We start from the raw sequence: 14693 nt of genomic DNA, 5'->3' as shown, positions 1-14693 counted from the left end.
TTCTATGTAATTTTGAATATTTAAAATAAATTTAATGTTTCACAAATTATCAGTTTGGTTCGCATTTGAGGTTCTCATTTTATAAAATGCGTTCTCATTTCATAAAATGGGTTCGCAAACTCAAATCATGAAATGAGAACCCCAAATGGGTTATCATTTCATAAAATGCGAACCAAAATGATAATTTGCGAACAATAAAAAAAATCATTACTTTCTCTACCTCAAATCCATTGTCTGAGTTACAGATGACTAAGGTCGAAGTTACCGTCCATCAGAATTAGCTTAACATGTGGGTATACGGATTGAAAGTTAAATTCTTACCGAATTCAACGATTTGGGAGGTTTGGGAGATAGAAAGTTGAAGAGTCTAAGAGTATTTTAGGTAAAGGATTGAAAGTGTCTAATTTGGTAGCATACGCTTGAAATATATCTATGCTCCACAAAAGTCTGATTTTATATATTTCCCTCCAATTAATATATATATATATATATATATATATATATAAGTAAAGAGATATATAAAAGAAACCATTTTAAATGGTACGCAATAATTGGAGGGAAATTTGTGATTGAGATTGTATATATTTTGTAATGATAATTTGGGATTGAGATTTTATGTCTTTGGAATCAGGAGTTTATGTATTTAATGTTTTTACAACAAAGTGATGTACATCCTGTCACGTCCGGGTCTAATCGATACTTGCTGATATAGGGTAAATATCGACCACATACTTGCCGATCTGGGTCGATATCAAGTGTATATCGACAATAACAGTTTATCGACAATAACAGTTTACCAACATTAACAATTTACCAACAATAACAATTTACCAACATTAACAGTTTACCAACATTAACAGTTTACCAACAATAATAGTTTATCAACATTAACAGTTTACATTAATAATTTACCAACAAACGTTTACAGCTTACAAACATTTACAATTTACAAACTTTTACAATCCAAGCAAATTAGCACTGGCAATTAGATCATTCTGGTTGAACAAGCGTTGGTTGAAGAGTTCCAAGCACACCCGCAACCGGTAGAAACGTCCATCAGACCCGGAGAAGCCATAGTCCGTACACAATGGCCCTTTTTCAACATAATACTGAGCAAAAATGCATAGGAAGATACCACAATCATTGGATTTGCGGAGTTGTTGTGGGCACCCGCGAGCCCTCTCCCACTTTATCAATCGATTACCATTATCAGGCCTCCCACTTTTCTTCCAATAATCGGCCTCTTCCATTGCTCTTATCATAATGCGAAACCGGGGTTCTAGCCATTTTTCTATTGATTCGTTGGAGGCATTTGACTCCAGACTATCATAGAATTCCATCCTCATCTCTTCCACGTAGAACACCCCGAGCAGCTAATGTTCTCGTTTCTAGTTGATAGGTATTAGCACATGTTTAACCTCATACCAAGGGTGAGTTCGAAAATCTTGCATCCCATTGATTCGCTCTACAAACAACTTGGCTTGTTCCCATTTTTCGGGTTTGTCATGATTCTTGGTCAAATTTGCCATCTCCATGAATCCAAAGAAATTTGAGTCGATGGCAGTCCAATCCGGACTCCAATGGATGTTTTTTTGGTTCAATAACCACAAAAATGCATTTACGAGCTGCAACATAGACAAAAATAGGTAGAGACACACATTAGTAAGGACCCAAATGACTATATCGACGCATCACAGTGAATTGGGCGTCGATATGAATGTTATATCAACGCATCCAATTGAATGATGCATCGATATGAATGTTATATCGACGCATCCAAGTGAATTATGCGTCGATATGAATGGGTTTCGACACATCACAGTGAGTAATGCGTTGATATGAATGGGATATCGACGCCTCATTCACTTGTATTATATACACCAAAATATACAAAGTGAGCATTATCTTACTTGGCTGTCTATGTACTTTCCAGTTATCTCTACATCTTCAAACCACGATACAGTCTGTCCCCATTTAGTTCCACCTAAATGCCTCAACAGATCATGGGGCGTATTCTTCTTCCAGTCATCATAGGCCTATAGGAGGTGTCCTTTTATACGATCGCGCCCATCGGCTTGTTCTATCGGATAATGATCATCATCATCAGCAAAATGATAATTCATCCGAGGATCAATGAAAGGTGACTAGAGGTCTTTCCCAACTATCCTTTCTCGTTTGGGTCTCCCTTTCACTTCAACTTCCTCCATACTTTTACCATCCCTTCCTCTCCCTCTTCTTCCTCCTCTTCTTTCCCTTCCTCTGCCATCCCTTCCTCCTGCATCCCTTACTCTACCTCCTCTCGCTCCCATTCCTCCTCCTCTTCCTCCTCTTTTTCCCTTCCCTTCCTCCTCATGTTTAACCTCAATAGTCAAATCTTCTATTTCTCCTTTGTCTTCACGCGTATGTAAAGATGATTGGACAACCTGGTTAACCAGAAGAGTAAGTTGTCCATGATCTATGTCAGCATCATGGCCGTCATGGCTCTCATCCTGTTAAAACAGCAAACCAAGTAGAGACACATATTATATCGATATTCTACGTTAAAAGCACCAGGTTAAACATTAAAAACAAACTTACATCAATCATTATAACAGCAGTTGTAGGAACAATTTGCCTGTCCATCTCTTTCACTATCCTCTCCCTATCCATTTCCATCTCCTTCTATTGTTTCTCCCTCTTCTCCTTCTCCTGCTCTTTCTTCTCCCTCTCATCCTGCTCTTTCTTCTCCTTCTCCTGCTCTTTCTTCTCCTTCTCATCCTGCTCTTTCTTCTCCTTCTCCTCCCTCTCCCTATTCATCTCCCTCTCCATATTCCTCTCCCTCTCCTTATCTTCTTTCTTCTCCCTCTCCCTCTCCTCCTCTTCTTTCTTCTCCCTCTCCCTATTCCTCTCCCTCTCCTCATCTTCTTTCTTCTCCCTCTCCTCCCTCTCCCTATTCATCTCCCTCTCCTCCTGCTCTTTCTTCTCCTTCTCCTCCCTATCCACCCTCTCCCTCTCCCTATTCATCTCCCTTTCCTCCTCTTCTTTCTTCTCCCTCTCCTCCCTCTCCCTATTCCTCTCCCTCTCCTCATCTTCCTTCTTCTCCCTATCCTCCCTCTCCTTTTCATGCTCATCCATTTCTTTCTTCTCACTCTCCCTCTCACTCTCATACATATGCACCACCCCCTCATACATCCCATATTCCACATCCCGTTGTGCCTTCAGTTCCTACACATCACGTTCTACAACGGACAATCTATTTACAAAGGCAGATAAATGTTCATTCATTTTCCTCTCTTGCTGACCAAACTGTTCATTTATTATCTTCTCTTGCTCAGCAAACTTGTCATTCATTTTCTTCTCATGCTCAGCAAACATCCTCCTCAGTAGTCGTTCCAAACCAGATTATTTCTTCTTCTGGACATGTACTCTAGGAGAGACAATGAAGGCATTTTCATCATTTTCAGTTTCACTGTCCTCATACTTGCCTTCTTCATTATCAGTCTCAGATTCACTGTCATCCTCTACATCAACCTCTCCTCCTTCATATGTACCCAATTCCTCATGTCCCTCCTCTTCCATGCCTTCATCCTTTTCCTCCTCTTGCCCCTTTTCCAAACCGGTAAACAATTGGTCATAATTACATGGCCGACCATCCACATGGTCTACTAGAGGTTGATACTAGGATCTTTCTTTCTCCCTATCTTCAGCTGTAAGTTTCGTGGCATTTGGTTCTTTACCCGACTAAAAATACACATGTACAAATAAACAAGTCAATCAGATGTATAGCATAATAGTGTCGATATAGGCTCAATGTTTGGTCAACTTACGTCAAAAATGGGTATAACTTTGGTCAATGTAGGGATACCGGTCTTTTTCCATCATATCCATCATGGGATACGAGTGCCTTTCTTCTCGAACCATTTATGGGTGGCATCCCATACTTCCAACAACCAAGCCTGCAACAAAGTTCCAATTCAGTATTTATGCCTATTACTAACATTTCTATTATATAGAATATACACACATCATACCTGAAATACGTGTGCAAAACCATATAGCTTGAATGAGACACGGTTATTCCTCAAACCATCCCTATAAACATGTAAATGATCAATTCGGCCTTTTCCACCAATCATCCCATTGACAAGAGACCTGTAGGTCACATCCCAGGCCACAACACCCCACGGGAACTCGTTAAACAATGTTGGAAATTCAGCAAGTTCCAAAACCCAAGGAAGAGCATGTTTCGTGGCAGTGTTATCCAACACATAACCAATGACAAAGTACAATATGGCAAATGAAACTGCATCCTGATCAGATTCATTCTTCCAAACAGTTTGCTTCGTAATTGTGTCCACGTCTCTAAAGATTGGTGTAGGGTTGTGTGAAAAAAACTTCTTCCTAAATCTATCCGACTTATTTAGCGCACTAAACCTTTCGGTAAATGCTTCCATGTCTCCAAACCGTAACCCACTTAGGAGTCCAAACTCCCAATCCCCAAATCTCAACTCAACACCTCTAACTTTGAAGCAAAGCTCCCTGGGTTTGAGGTCTTCACATATGATCTCCCTTGTTAAAAGGGTATGACAGAGGACTCCTGCAAATACTGTATTGGTCATATCACAATACTGCCCGAAGCAACTCTTCCTAAATAGATTTACTTGGTTTGGTGTTAAACAGTCCTTTATATGTTTTGCTGCATCTAGGTTACACCTAACTGTGATGACGTTTTCCGTTCCAAATGCGTTTTTGTATTTATATTCAGAGCCCTCATTGGCTTTCTTGGAAGAAGAAGCATGCTCATCTCTCTTCCTCTTGTGTCCACGATCATGCTGAAATTTATTGTAGATATATCATCAGCTAACATACAATTAAGCTAATGAAAACGTTGAGCTAGAATGAGCTAACATAGGCTAAAATAAGAGAGATATCGACAATTAGGTCGTCGGTATCTATGTTTTATCAACAATTAGGTAGTCGATATCTATGTTCTATCGGTAAATATATCGTCGATATCTATGTTCTATCGGCATATAGACGTTCCATCAACAATTAGGCTGTCTATATCTATGTATTATCTACAATTAGGTTGTCGATATAACATACATATCGACGGATTTCGACCATACCGAACGATTTTCTAACACCAGATGAACCCAGATAAACCCTAACACCAGAAGAAGTAAACGAAACGAAAGATTCCTTCTCAAACCCAACAAATGTACATACAATACAAGAACCCAGCAAATGTAAATACAATACAAGAGAGAATCGCAAATGTAAAGTCAAGTTATTTACCCTCTTTTTCGTCCTTCCTTCTGAATTCGATTCGTTGTCTGAGCTTCGTGTTCTCGCCATGTCCACTCGAAGTAACAAAGATTCGCCGGATGAAATATACAAAATCGGGCAATGAATCACCGGAAAGTTAGAGAGAGGGATAGTGGGGTGTTAGGTTAGAGAGATGGAAGTTCGAATGTTAGAGAGCGGAGAGCGGAGTGTTAGAGAGGAGGGCAAGATTGGAATTTAGTTAATGAAATGTGTTAGTTTTGGTGAGTTTTTCAAAATGAGTTATAAAAGAAAACTAGTACCTTAAAATGTGCTAGTTTTGTAATTGTCCCTAAAATGAATGATCTATTTTAAAATCGAAATTTAAATTTGCAACTAATTATTTTGTTGACTAAGAATTCAATTATAATTGGTGAATGGTTTAATATGTGAAGTTGTAGACATTTGATTGAGTATATAAAAAAAAAAAAAAAAGGATGGTTGTTTTCTTTAAAGTAGAATGCAAAAACAAGCTAGTTATTCCAGGCTTCGAGCAGCCCAAGGAAGGAAGTACTTCACGTACATATGATGAATATGATAAACTTGCAGTTGCCACGTCAGCACCTGGTATAAAAATCTTAGTTAACCCAAAAACATACACAAGAGAAAAGAAAAGAAAAGAGACAGCCCATCATCATTTCATCATCCACCCTAAACTCATCTTCCCTCCCTCCCTCCCTATCTCTCTCTCTCGCCATTGAAATCCAAATCAACCTCTTTGCTGCATTGAATTCACACCCATTTCCCTCATAAACCCTAATGCCATGTGAATTCCCAAATTCTATTCCGCAATGCATCTCTAATCATATACTCAATCCAACTCATTTCACTCCTCACCTCGTCCCCAAATTCAAAGGGAGGGAGAAATGCCAAGCGTGGCTGTTAAGTTGTACAGTGTCTTCTTCAAGTTCCTGTTGAAGCACCGATTGCAGAACCGGATCCAGACTCCGCTTGATGATTCTAACGAATTTGGCGTAACTTCCCGCCCCGAAGAATCTGTAGCCTCTCCTAACCCTTCCTTCACTGATGGCGTCGCTACTAAGGATATTCATATCGACCCTTTCACCTCACTTTCTATACGGATCTTTCTTCCCGAGTCTGCTCTTAACCCGCCTGATTCCGATTCCAAGCACCAATCTAAAGCTAAATCCAGGCCTATCCATAGACCACTTAATTCTGATCAAATTGATACCTCCGCTCTCCACATCGTACGCCGTAATAGCCTTGAACCGACTGCTACTCGTTGCAGTACGGGATCGTTGCCCCAGGAAGAGTTTAGAAGGATCAGCTATGGCTGTAGCAATGACATCGAGAACTTGAATTTGAGATCGGACGGTGTCGGTGGAGTGTATAGAGGATACGCACCGTCCATAGATAAATCGCGGAAATTGCCTATAGTGTTGCAATTTCATGGCGGTGGATGGGTGAGTGGGAGCAATGATTCCGTGGCCAATGATTTTTTTTGTAGAAGGATCGCCAAACTCTGCGATGTGATGGTTGTGGCCGTCGGGTATAGGTTGGCGCCGGAAAATAAGTTCCCAGCAGCTTTTGAGGATGGCTTGAAGGTTTTGAATTGGTTGGGGAAGCAGGCAAATTTGGCGGAGTGCAGTAAATCCATGGGGAATGTCAAAAGTAGCGCGGATTTCAAGAAGTCTGATCATCAGAGGCACATTGTGGACGCGTTTGGGGCGTCAATGGTGGAGCCATGGCTGGCAGCACATGGTGATCCAACCAGGTTGGTGTTTTGCCACATTTTTTTTTAATCAAATGGCATGTACATTCTTCTGATTGGATATATTACCATTCTGAAATGTTCATTTACCAAGTTATACTTAATGAGCATACTTGTAAATTGCTTTAAAAACGGAAGAGGATATTAGTTTGTTTCTGGATTGGATATTGCTTCCATTTCCATTAGGTGGGATTCAATTCCTGGTCTTCATTTCTTGATTGATGACATGGTACTTGATTACTGATTTCGTGAATTGGAAGAAATTAGGAAATTAGACAAGGTTGAATTTGTTGGAGATTAATATAAGGTATATGATTGGGCCTTAACTATCAGATCGAGCTTTTAGTTCAATCGGTTCCATGACATGGTATCAGAGCCTCTAGGACCAAACGGTCGAGGGTTCGAGTCCCGACAACCTCATTATTTTGTGGAATTAAAAACACATGGCGGGATGGGCCTGTGTTGTGCACCCTGCAAGCCCAAGGGACATTTGCGTGTGGGGTTGTGTTGGAGATTAATATAAGATATATGATTGGGCCTTAACTATCAGTTCGAGCTTTTAGTTCAATCGGTTCCATGACAGAATTACCATTGATAAGGTCTACTTCTTAATTTCTTGGTTTCTGATATGGGCAATTTCGGATGAACAATACATTAAGTTCATTGGTAGCTAGGCTTACATTTTCTTTTAGAAAACCCGTATCCTTATTTTACATTTGTCTACATATACTCAAGGTTCTTTTTAAGTACACTCCCACTCTCATATGGTTCAGTGAAACACTTCAATCTTTCCTGTTATAGAATTTGCAAAAAAATTAAGATTCCTTTGGGATATGTGGCTTAGCACTGTCAATGTTGTTGAAGCCAAATTTCATATAATAGATTTAGAATTCATACTTCAGTACTTCAATTGCAAGCTGGGCAAGTTATCTGTAACTTACAGTATCTGTTGTGCGATTAAGGAATTCTAGAAGTAAATCTTCCGCGATCAGCTGAAGTCTTGGCTTGTGTGTTTAGAGAAAGGTGTGAAGTCTAGTTCGTTACGGTGAATAACATGTGGCAAATTATAAATTCTGATATCAATGATTTTATACTTCTATTTTCACATTGAATATGACTTGCAAGCTGGGATAAGTTCTGTATCTAACAATGTATGTTGTGCAATTAATGAATTCTAGAAGTAAATCTTTCGTGATAAGCTGAAGTCACTTGGCTTGCGTGTTTAAAGGAGGGGTGAAGTCTAGTTCGTTATGGTGAATAACATGTGGTAAATAATAAATTCTGCTATCAACGGTTTTATACTTCTATTTTCACCTTGAAATGACGAATAATGTTCTACAAAATCATGAACCATTTATTCTGTAGTCTCTTTTAACCTTGAGAAATGACCAAATTCAACATGTAGTCGGCAATTTTGTTGATAACATCGGGTGCTTGGGTCTCAGGTACATTATCTTTCAATTTTGGGGGAGATAATTTTTTGGTTTCGTTGTACATTAGCGTGATACTGTTTTGGTAAACAAAAACACATTTGAAAATGTGTAAACTAGGTCATCAGAATGCAGACAATTTTTGTTTTATTATTTTCTTCACCGATTCTTGAACTAAAATTGGCATGTTCTATGCCATCTGTGCCTTGGCGCTGGATTTATTCTTTCAAGATTTTTCCATTCTGGTGTATTTGTCTGGGGGCTTGTCAGATATTAAGATGTCCTCATTGACTGGATTGCTTTTAGCTTTTTGGTTTGAATTAATGATGTATGGAAAGGTACATTAAGACAGTGGGGTTTTAATTATTTTCCAGCATCTTCATTGACGGGGTTCTTTATGCTTCTTGGTCCTTGAGTTGATTGATATGTGGCAAACTTATGCAGTCCTGGAGCTGTGATCTCCTATGCGGCTATGCCTACACGAGTTCTATCTAGAAATGCATTTGCAGAACTCAATGCAATGCCTTCTTTGTCCATATTTAGGCACTGTGTAAGGGCTACCTATTTGGACCACATTTTCGCGTCTTTTATGTATATGATGGTTGAAGTTGAGGGCCAAGTGTTCAGGTGAAAGACTAGAAAATCGATTGTGATGTTAACATGAGGGCCTTGATCTGCATTTTACTAATTACAGGTTCATGTTATGATCAGAAATTCAGTGGATTCTGGAAATTGGAACAGTTTGATTAGATAGTAAATCTCAGAAAGTAATTAAAGGAAGAAATATTGTAAAAGTATTGATGTTGAAGAGGCTACTTTCTTTTTGGTTCTTTTGACTTCAAGTTTCTTTAATGCATTTTATTTCCAACTTATGAATCATGTTTTATTTCCTTGGGGTTCATTGTCTAGTGTGCTCCGTACTCATTTTCTCAACTGGGGAAGTTCTCTTAATTTGGTCTTGGTTTTTGCTGATAAATGTACAGGTGACAAATTTAACAATTCACAGCTTCAATAGGTGCACTGTTATTAGAATCTTACGATTTGATTCAATTCAGCTCTATTTCGAGCCGAATCTATAGGGCGAATCTAAATTATAACAGAAGCTTACGATTCGATTCAGCTCTATTTCGAGCCGGATCCTCACAAACGTTCATCAAAAACTTCAACAACACTAACTACTAAACTCACTCTCCTCTAGTCCGATTGTTATTTATCAAGTTATTAACTCAAACTAGTTCCATTCCATCATTATCAAGATGACAACAAGGCAAAAAATATAGTAAAAAACTCAAATTCTCCATCTCCACTAAGTTATTAAACAGTGTCCGATTTGAGAATTAGTTTTATTAGTATTGCATTTGCATTAGATATGAATTTTAAGTAATTGGTTGATATGATTTATTTTTTGACATTAAAATTGTATTTCTAGACTAATATTTGATAATATTTTGAGTTCAACATGGTAATATTTTATTTTTTTATAGTAATATGAATTTGAACCGAATCTTATGATTCGATTCACGAGTCGCGAGTCATGATTAACAAAATGTGGACTTCGATTCACGAGTTGAATCTCGATCTGACAACTACGAATAGGTGTTATGAACCCGTAGGCCCAATCAGGGCCTGGTTGTCAATTCTAAATATTGGTAATAGGAAAAGGAAATTAGGATGTCATGATATCACATGTTGGATTTGGAAGTCACCCTCTATGTATTAACATAAAAATTACTTTTGCCAATGTGTAGAATTTTCTTCTTTTTTCTGTGAAAATTGTCCATAAGATTAATGCATTGTTATTTCCTTTGTTTTGAAGTGTCTAACTGGTAATATTTTAAACAGATGTGTTCTACTTGGAGTGAGTTGTGGGTCAAATATAGCAGACTATGTAGCTCGAAAAGCTGTAGAGGCAGGTAAGAGGTTGGACCCTGTTAAGGTTGTAGCACAGGTATTGATGTATCCGTTCTTCATTGGGAGTGTACCCACACATTCTGAGATAAAGTTGGCAAATACCTACTTCTATGATAAGCCAATGTGTATGCTTGCCTGGAAGCTCTTCTTGGCAGAGGAAGAATTCAGCCTTGATCACCCAGCAGCCAACCCCTTGGTCCCTGGCAGGGGACCTCCTTTAAAGTTCATGCCCCCAACATTGACAGTGGTGGCTGAACACGACTGGATGAGAGACCGAGCCATTGCATACTCTGAGGAGCTGAGAAAGGTGAATGTTGATGCACCTGTTCTCGAATACAAGGATGCAGTTCATGAATTTGCGACTCTTGACATGCTTTTGAAGACCCCTCAGGCCCAGGCCTGCGGCGAGGACATTGCTATATGGGTGAAGAAGTATATTTCACTACGAGGCCACGAGTTTTCTTATTGAAGGAACAACAGATGAAGAGATTAGGTCGGAGCAAGGACAGCTTCTGCTTGTGTTGTGTCACGCAGCAAAGGAGCACTGGGCTGCACAATTATTTCATTGGTTGTTTATGGGTAACATAGCTGCTGGGTTGTTCCTCACATTTTGTTGTTTACAAGTTGTCCTATTGACTTGGTTCTTTTTTTGTAAGATATACAACTTTTATGAAATCAGATGAGCATCTTACGAGATAAAGTTAGGGGTGGAAATTTGGGCTGACATGTCATGATCGTGTTAAGTTATCTATATATATTCCACGCGATTATATAATATAAAGGCATCGAATATGATAATCATGTCAAAAGCAGCTGATTGTTGTATCTGGATTCAACCCAATGCAGATAAAATGTAATTTTAACTTCAGCAGGCCGTCCACCCACCATGGATAAATAAGTATACGATTTTATGTCCTTGTATAAGTTGATTCTCCTACATCAGTTTGCATAGCAGAAAAAATTGTAGAGGCTTCAATTCCTATTAGTGAGTTACTGCCTCACCTCGCCGGAAACATACAGATGGAAGAGGCTCTGTTTCTTGATTACCTGCGGATATGTAGGGGCATTTTGAGGGAGATTAGAGTTCATGCAGTTCAAGGCTTTCTTCATCACCGCCAAGCCCTATATCTTGGTAATTGCAATTGATGCTATCTTATGTTGCAGTTTAAATATACATATTACGGTTGACAATTCAAGTTGTCCTTTCATAATTGTATTATTACTTATATATTTTATACAATTGTAATAAATAATCATATTAAATTTATTATGTTATTGATTGTCTTTTAAAATTGTACCAGAAAAGAGACAAAGGAAAATACAACTAACCCTACTTTTAGAATGAAACAAAGAAGAAAATTTCTACTTAATGAATCGTTATACATAATCTTTAAGTAAGATAGAAATAAACTGACAATGTTGGCTTTAGGTTGTTCGGTGCACACGCTAAGTGTTGGAAACTGTTTATAACATGCAAAACATGAAATAAGAGGTAAGAAATGAGGAAGGTTATAGAAATTAAGGAAAACAAAAAGCATGACTTTAAAAAAAATTATGAGTTAACACATGAAATAAAGTATTGATTTTTAACAAAATTGGAAGTAAATCCTTAGACTTAAAAGTTTAATGGGCCAATTTGGAGTTAGAGTTAAAAGCATATCAGCATGCATCGTGTTCAACACATACATTAAGTAAAAAAGTCAGAAGCCTATCATCACCATGAGGAAGTACAATAGGAGTATTGCGTTGTATTTCTTCAATACTAGAAAGGTCCTGGATGTTGAGGAAAGTTTAGTATTTTGAAAGAACTTGTAGAAATAAAAGAAATAAATAGATTGTACTTATTAGACAAATAGAAGGTTTGTAATGTTTGGTATAAGTGCTTTAACAAGGATGAGAAAGAGTGAGTCTCAATACATAAATCTAAATGAGTTCCTTATGTGGTTTGGTAGGAAAACTAAGAGGGATCTTGCAATGAAAATAATTCTAGATGAAGTAATTAATGTAACGATAATAGGAAGACGTTTAATACACAGCAAAACAACCTTCACTCTCACACCATGGATGAAATACAGAGAAAGATGGAAATGAAGGAACGTAAAACAGAGAAGAAGAGAAGTACAAGACTCTAACTCAAATTATTGAACTTTATGTCCACTTATCTGTCTAAGACCTTTGGAATAGCCAAAGGGCTTTTTAGTCTTTATATCAATAGCACATTCAAGAACCAAGACTCACCAGCCTATGATACACCACAACCCCACTTGATAAAACACCTAAATCATCTCAGCCATTCATCACAAACCATCTTGATCAAAGGTCATGATTGTGCCACTTGTGCATGTCCTTTTTATTCTTTACTTGTTGAGCAAACCTAAATTAGTATAAAGATGTAGTCACTATTCCACAATGATTTAATGAGAAATTAATCCAAAAGCTTTGCTTACCTCATTCAAACTTATTATGGTATTAGAGCAACTCTGATTTTTTTTCTACTTAAACACCAAAAATGGCTGGTCATATGATCACCACCAACAGCCCCTATCATCTCCCACAGAATGAGACTCCGGCTCTAGCCCTAGTCTCGCAGGTCCTCGTTGGACCCAACTATCACCAATGGTCACGTTCGGTGAAGGTGGCTCTCATGTCCAAAAACAAATTCTCCTTTGTTGACGGAACCATTCAAGCACCTACATTGGAGGACAATATGCACAGTCAGTGGGAGAGGTGCAACAATATGGTTATGTCATGGATCCACCATGCCCTCTCACCTTCAATAGCCAGAAGCGTAATGTGGCTAGACAAAGCGGATCAAGTCTGGGCAGATTTGAAAGAAAGGTTTGCCCAAACTGATTCGTTAAGAATCCTGGAGCTGCGGAGAGAAATCCAAAGCCTGAAACAAGGCAATGGAAGTGTTACTGAGTATTACACAAGCTTAAAGATACTATATGATGAGTTAATGAACTTAAGGCCTATGCCTAAGTATACCTGTAGGGACGCCTTCAAGGTCTTGCGAGACCAGCAGGATGCGGATCAGGTTATCATCTTTCTGCAAGGGCTGAATGAGTCCTATTCAACCATCTGTTCTCAGATACTCCTTATCGAGCCTCTACCTTCAATCAACAAAGCCTTCGCCTTGGCTACTCAGCACGAACGTCAGATTAGCCTTGTGCCTGTCAAAAACGGAGAAGAAAATGAAAGCACACAGTTTGCTGGTTCCATCAACACACAGAATAGATTCAACAATAACCGCAATAACACGAGGTATGCAAATCGTAAAAACACAAACAAAAGCTCATCTTTGTGCACTTTCTGTGGAGACATACTGAGGATATTTGCTTCAAAAAACATGGCTATCCCCCAAGCCATGGAAATAGAAGTAAAGGAAACAACTACAGAAATATGCAACCTAAGGCTAATGCAACCATAAACCAGCACAGAGAAGGCGGAGATTTAGGGGAAGGAGATGACAGACACGCCGATATTGAACCTTTCTCCCTTACCAAAGAGCAGTACCAGACTCTCGTCGCACTGCTACCGCACAACAGCTCGGGAAAAACCCAAGTAAACAACAGCAGTATCAACACCTTTTCAAAAGGAGACAACTCTGGTATGATCTCTAATACTATTCCTAGTCATTTTGCTAAGCCATACTAGATAATAGATACTGGGGCTACGGACCATATAGTATGCAATGTTAAGTATTATAGTTCATATACCAAGATTGATAATTGCTGGGTCAACCTACCAAATGGAGACAGGGTAAAGGCATAATATATTGGCACTGTATTGTTAAGCCCATTACTGATTCTACACCGTGCATTATGTATCCCTCACTTTGATTACAACTTGATATCAACCAGTAAATTGCTAGACACTAGCAAAATGTGCATGATTATAACTGGGTCGACATGTGTGATACAGGATACTCAAAACTGGACGAAGATTGGTCGGGCTAAGGAGTATGAGGGCCTCTATTATCTAGAACATCCTATCCCTATCATAGTGAATGATCATTTTGTTTGTTCAATTAAAGCCAGCTTGTGGCATTTACGTTTTGACCATCCCTCCTATGAGAGGTTGAGGGGCCTCCATCTATCATGTACTGATTTCAATTTAATCAAAGATGCACCTTGTGACATTTGTCAAAGAGCCAAACAAAAGAAAACATCATTCACACTAAGCAACAGCATTGCTAAAAGCATCTTTGACATCATTCATATAGACATTTAGGGGCAAGTCAGGGAATCATACTCAAACAAACATTATTTCCCAACTATACTCGATGACTATAGCAGGTATATATGGATCTCACT

The 14693-nt window shown here is 38.6% G+C and overlaps 1 protein-coding gene across 1 annotated transcript; it reads left to right on the top strand.

The window, feature by feature from the left end:
- The first annotated feature begins 5909 nt into the window (after window positions 1-5909).
- On the top strand, window positions 5910-11101 carry LOC136232559 (probable carboxylesterase 11). Its single transcript, XM_066021779.1, has 2 exons — window positions 5910-7039; window positions 10309-11101. The coding sequence occupies exons 1-2, from the start codon at window positions 6171-6173 to the stop codon at window positions 10844-10846; spliced, it is 1407 nt and encodes a 468-aa protein (XP_065877851.1). The 5' UTR covers window positions 5910-6170; the 3' UTR covers window positions 10847-11101.
- Window positions 11102-14693: the final 3592 nt, after the last annotated feature.

The sequence above is a fragment of the Euphorbia lathyris genome, chromosome 6, assembly GCF_963576675.1.
Source record: "Euphorbia lathyris chromosome 6, ddEupLath1.1, whole genome shotgun sequence".
NCBI lineage: Eukaryota > Viridiplantae > Streptophyta > Magnoliopsida > Malpighiales > Euphorbiaceae > Euphorbia > Euphorbia lathyris.
The sequence above is the reverse complement of the archived record's forward strand: the minus strand, read 5'-3'. Positions and strand labels throughout refer to the sequence as shown.

Excerpts from the sequence above, each read along its gene's own strand:
- LOC136232559 (XM_066021779.1), top strand. The coding sequence starts at position 6,171 with ATGCCAAGCGTGGCTGTTAAGTTGTACAGTGTCTTCTTCAAGTTCCTG. Across the intron at positions 7,040-10,308 it reads GCACATGGTGATCCAACCAG|ATGTGTTCTACTTGGAGTGA; the intron begins GTTGGTGTTTTG and ends TATTTTAAACAG.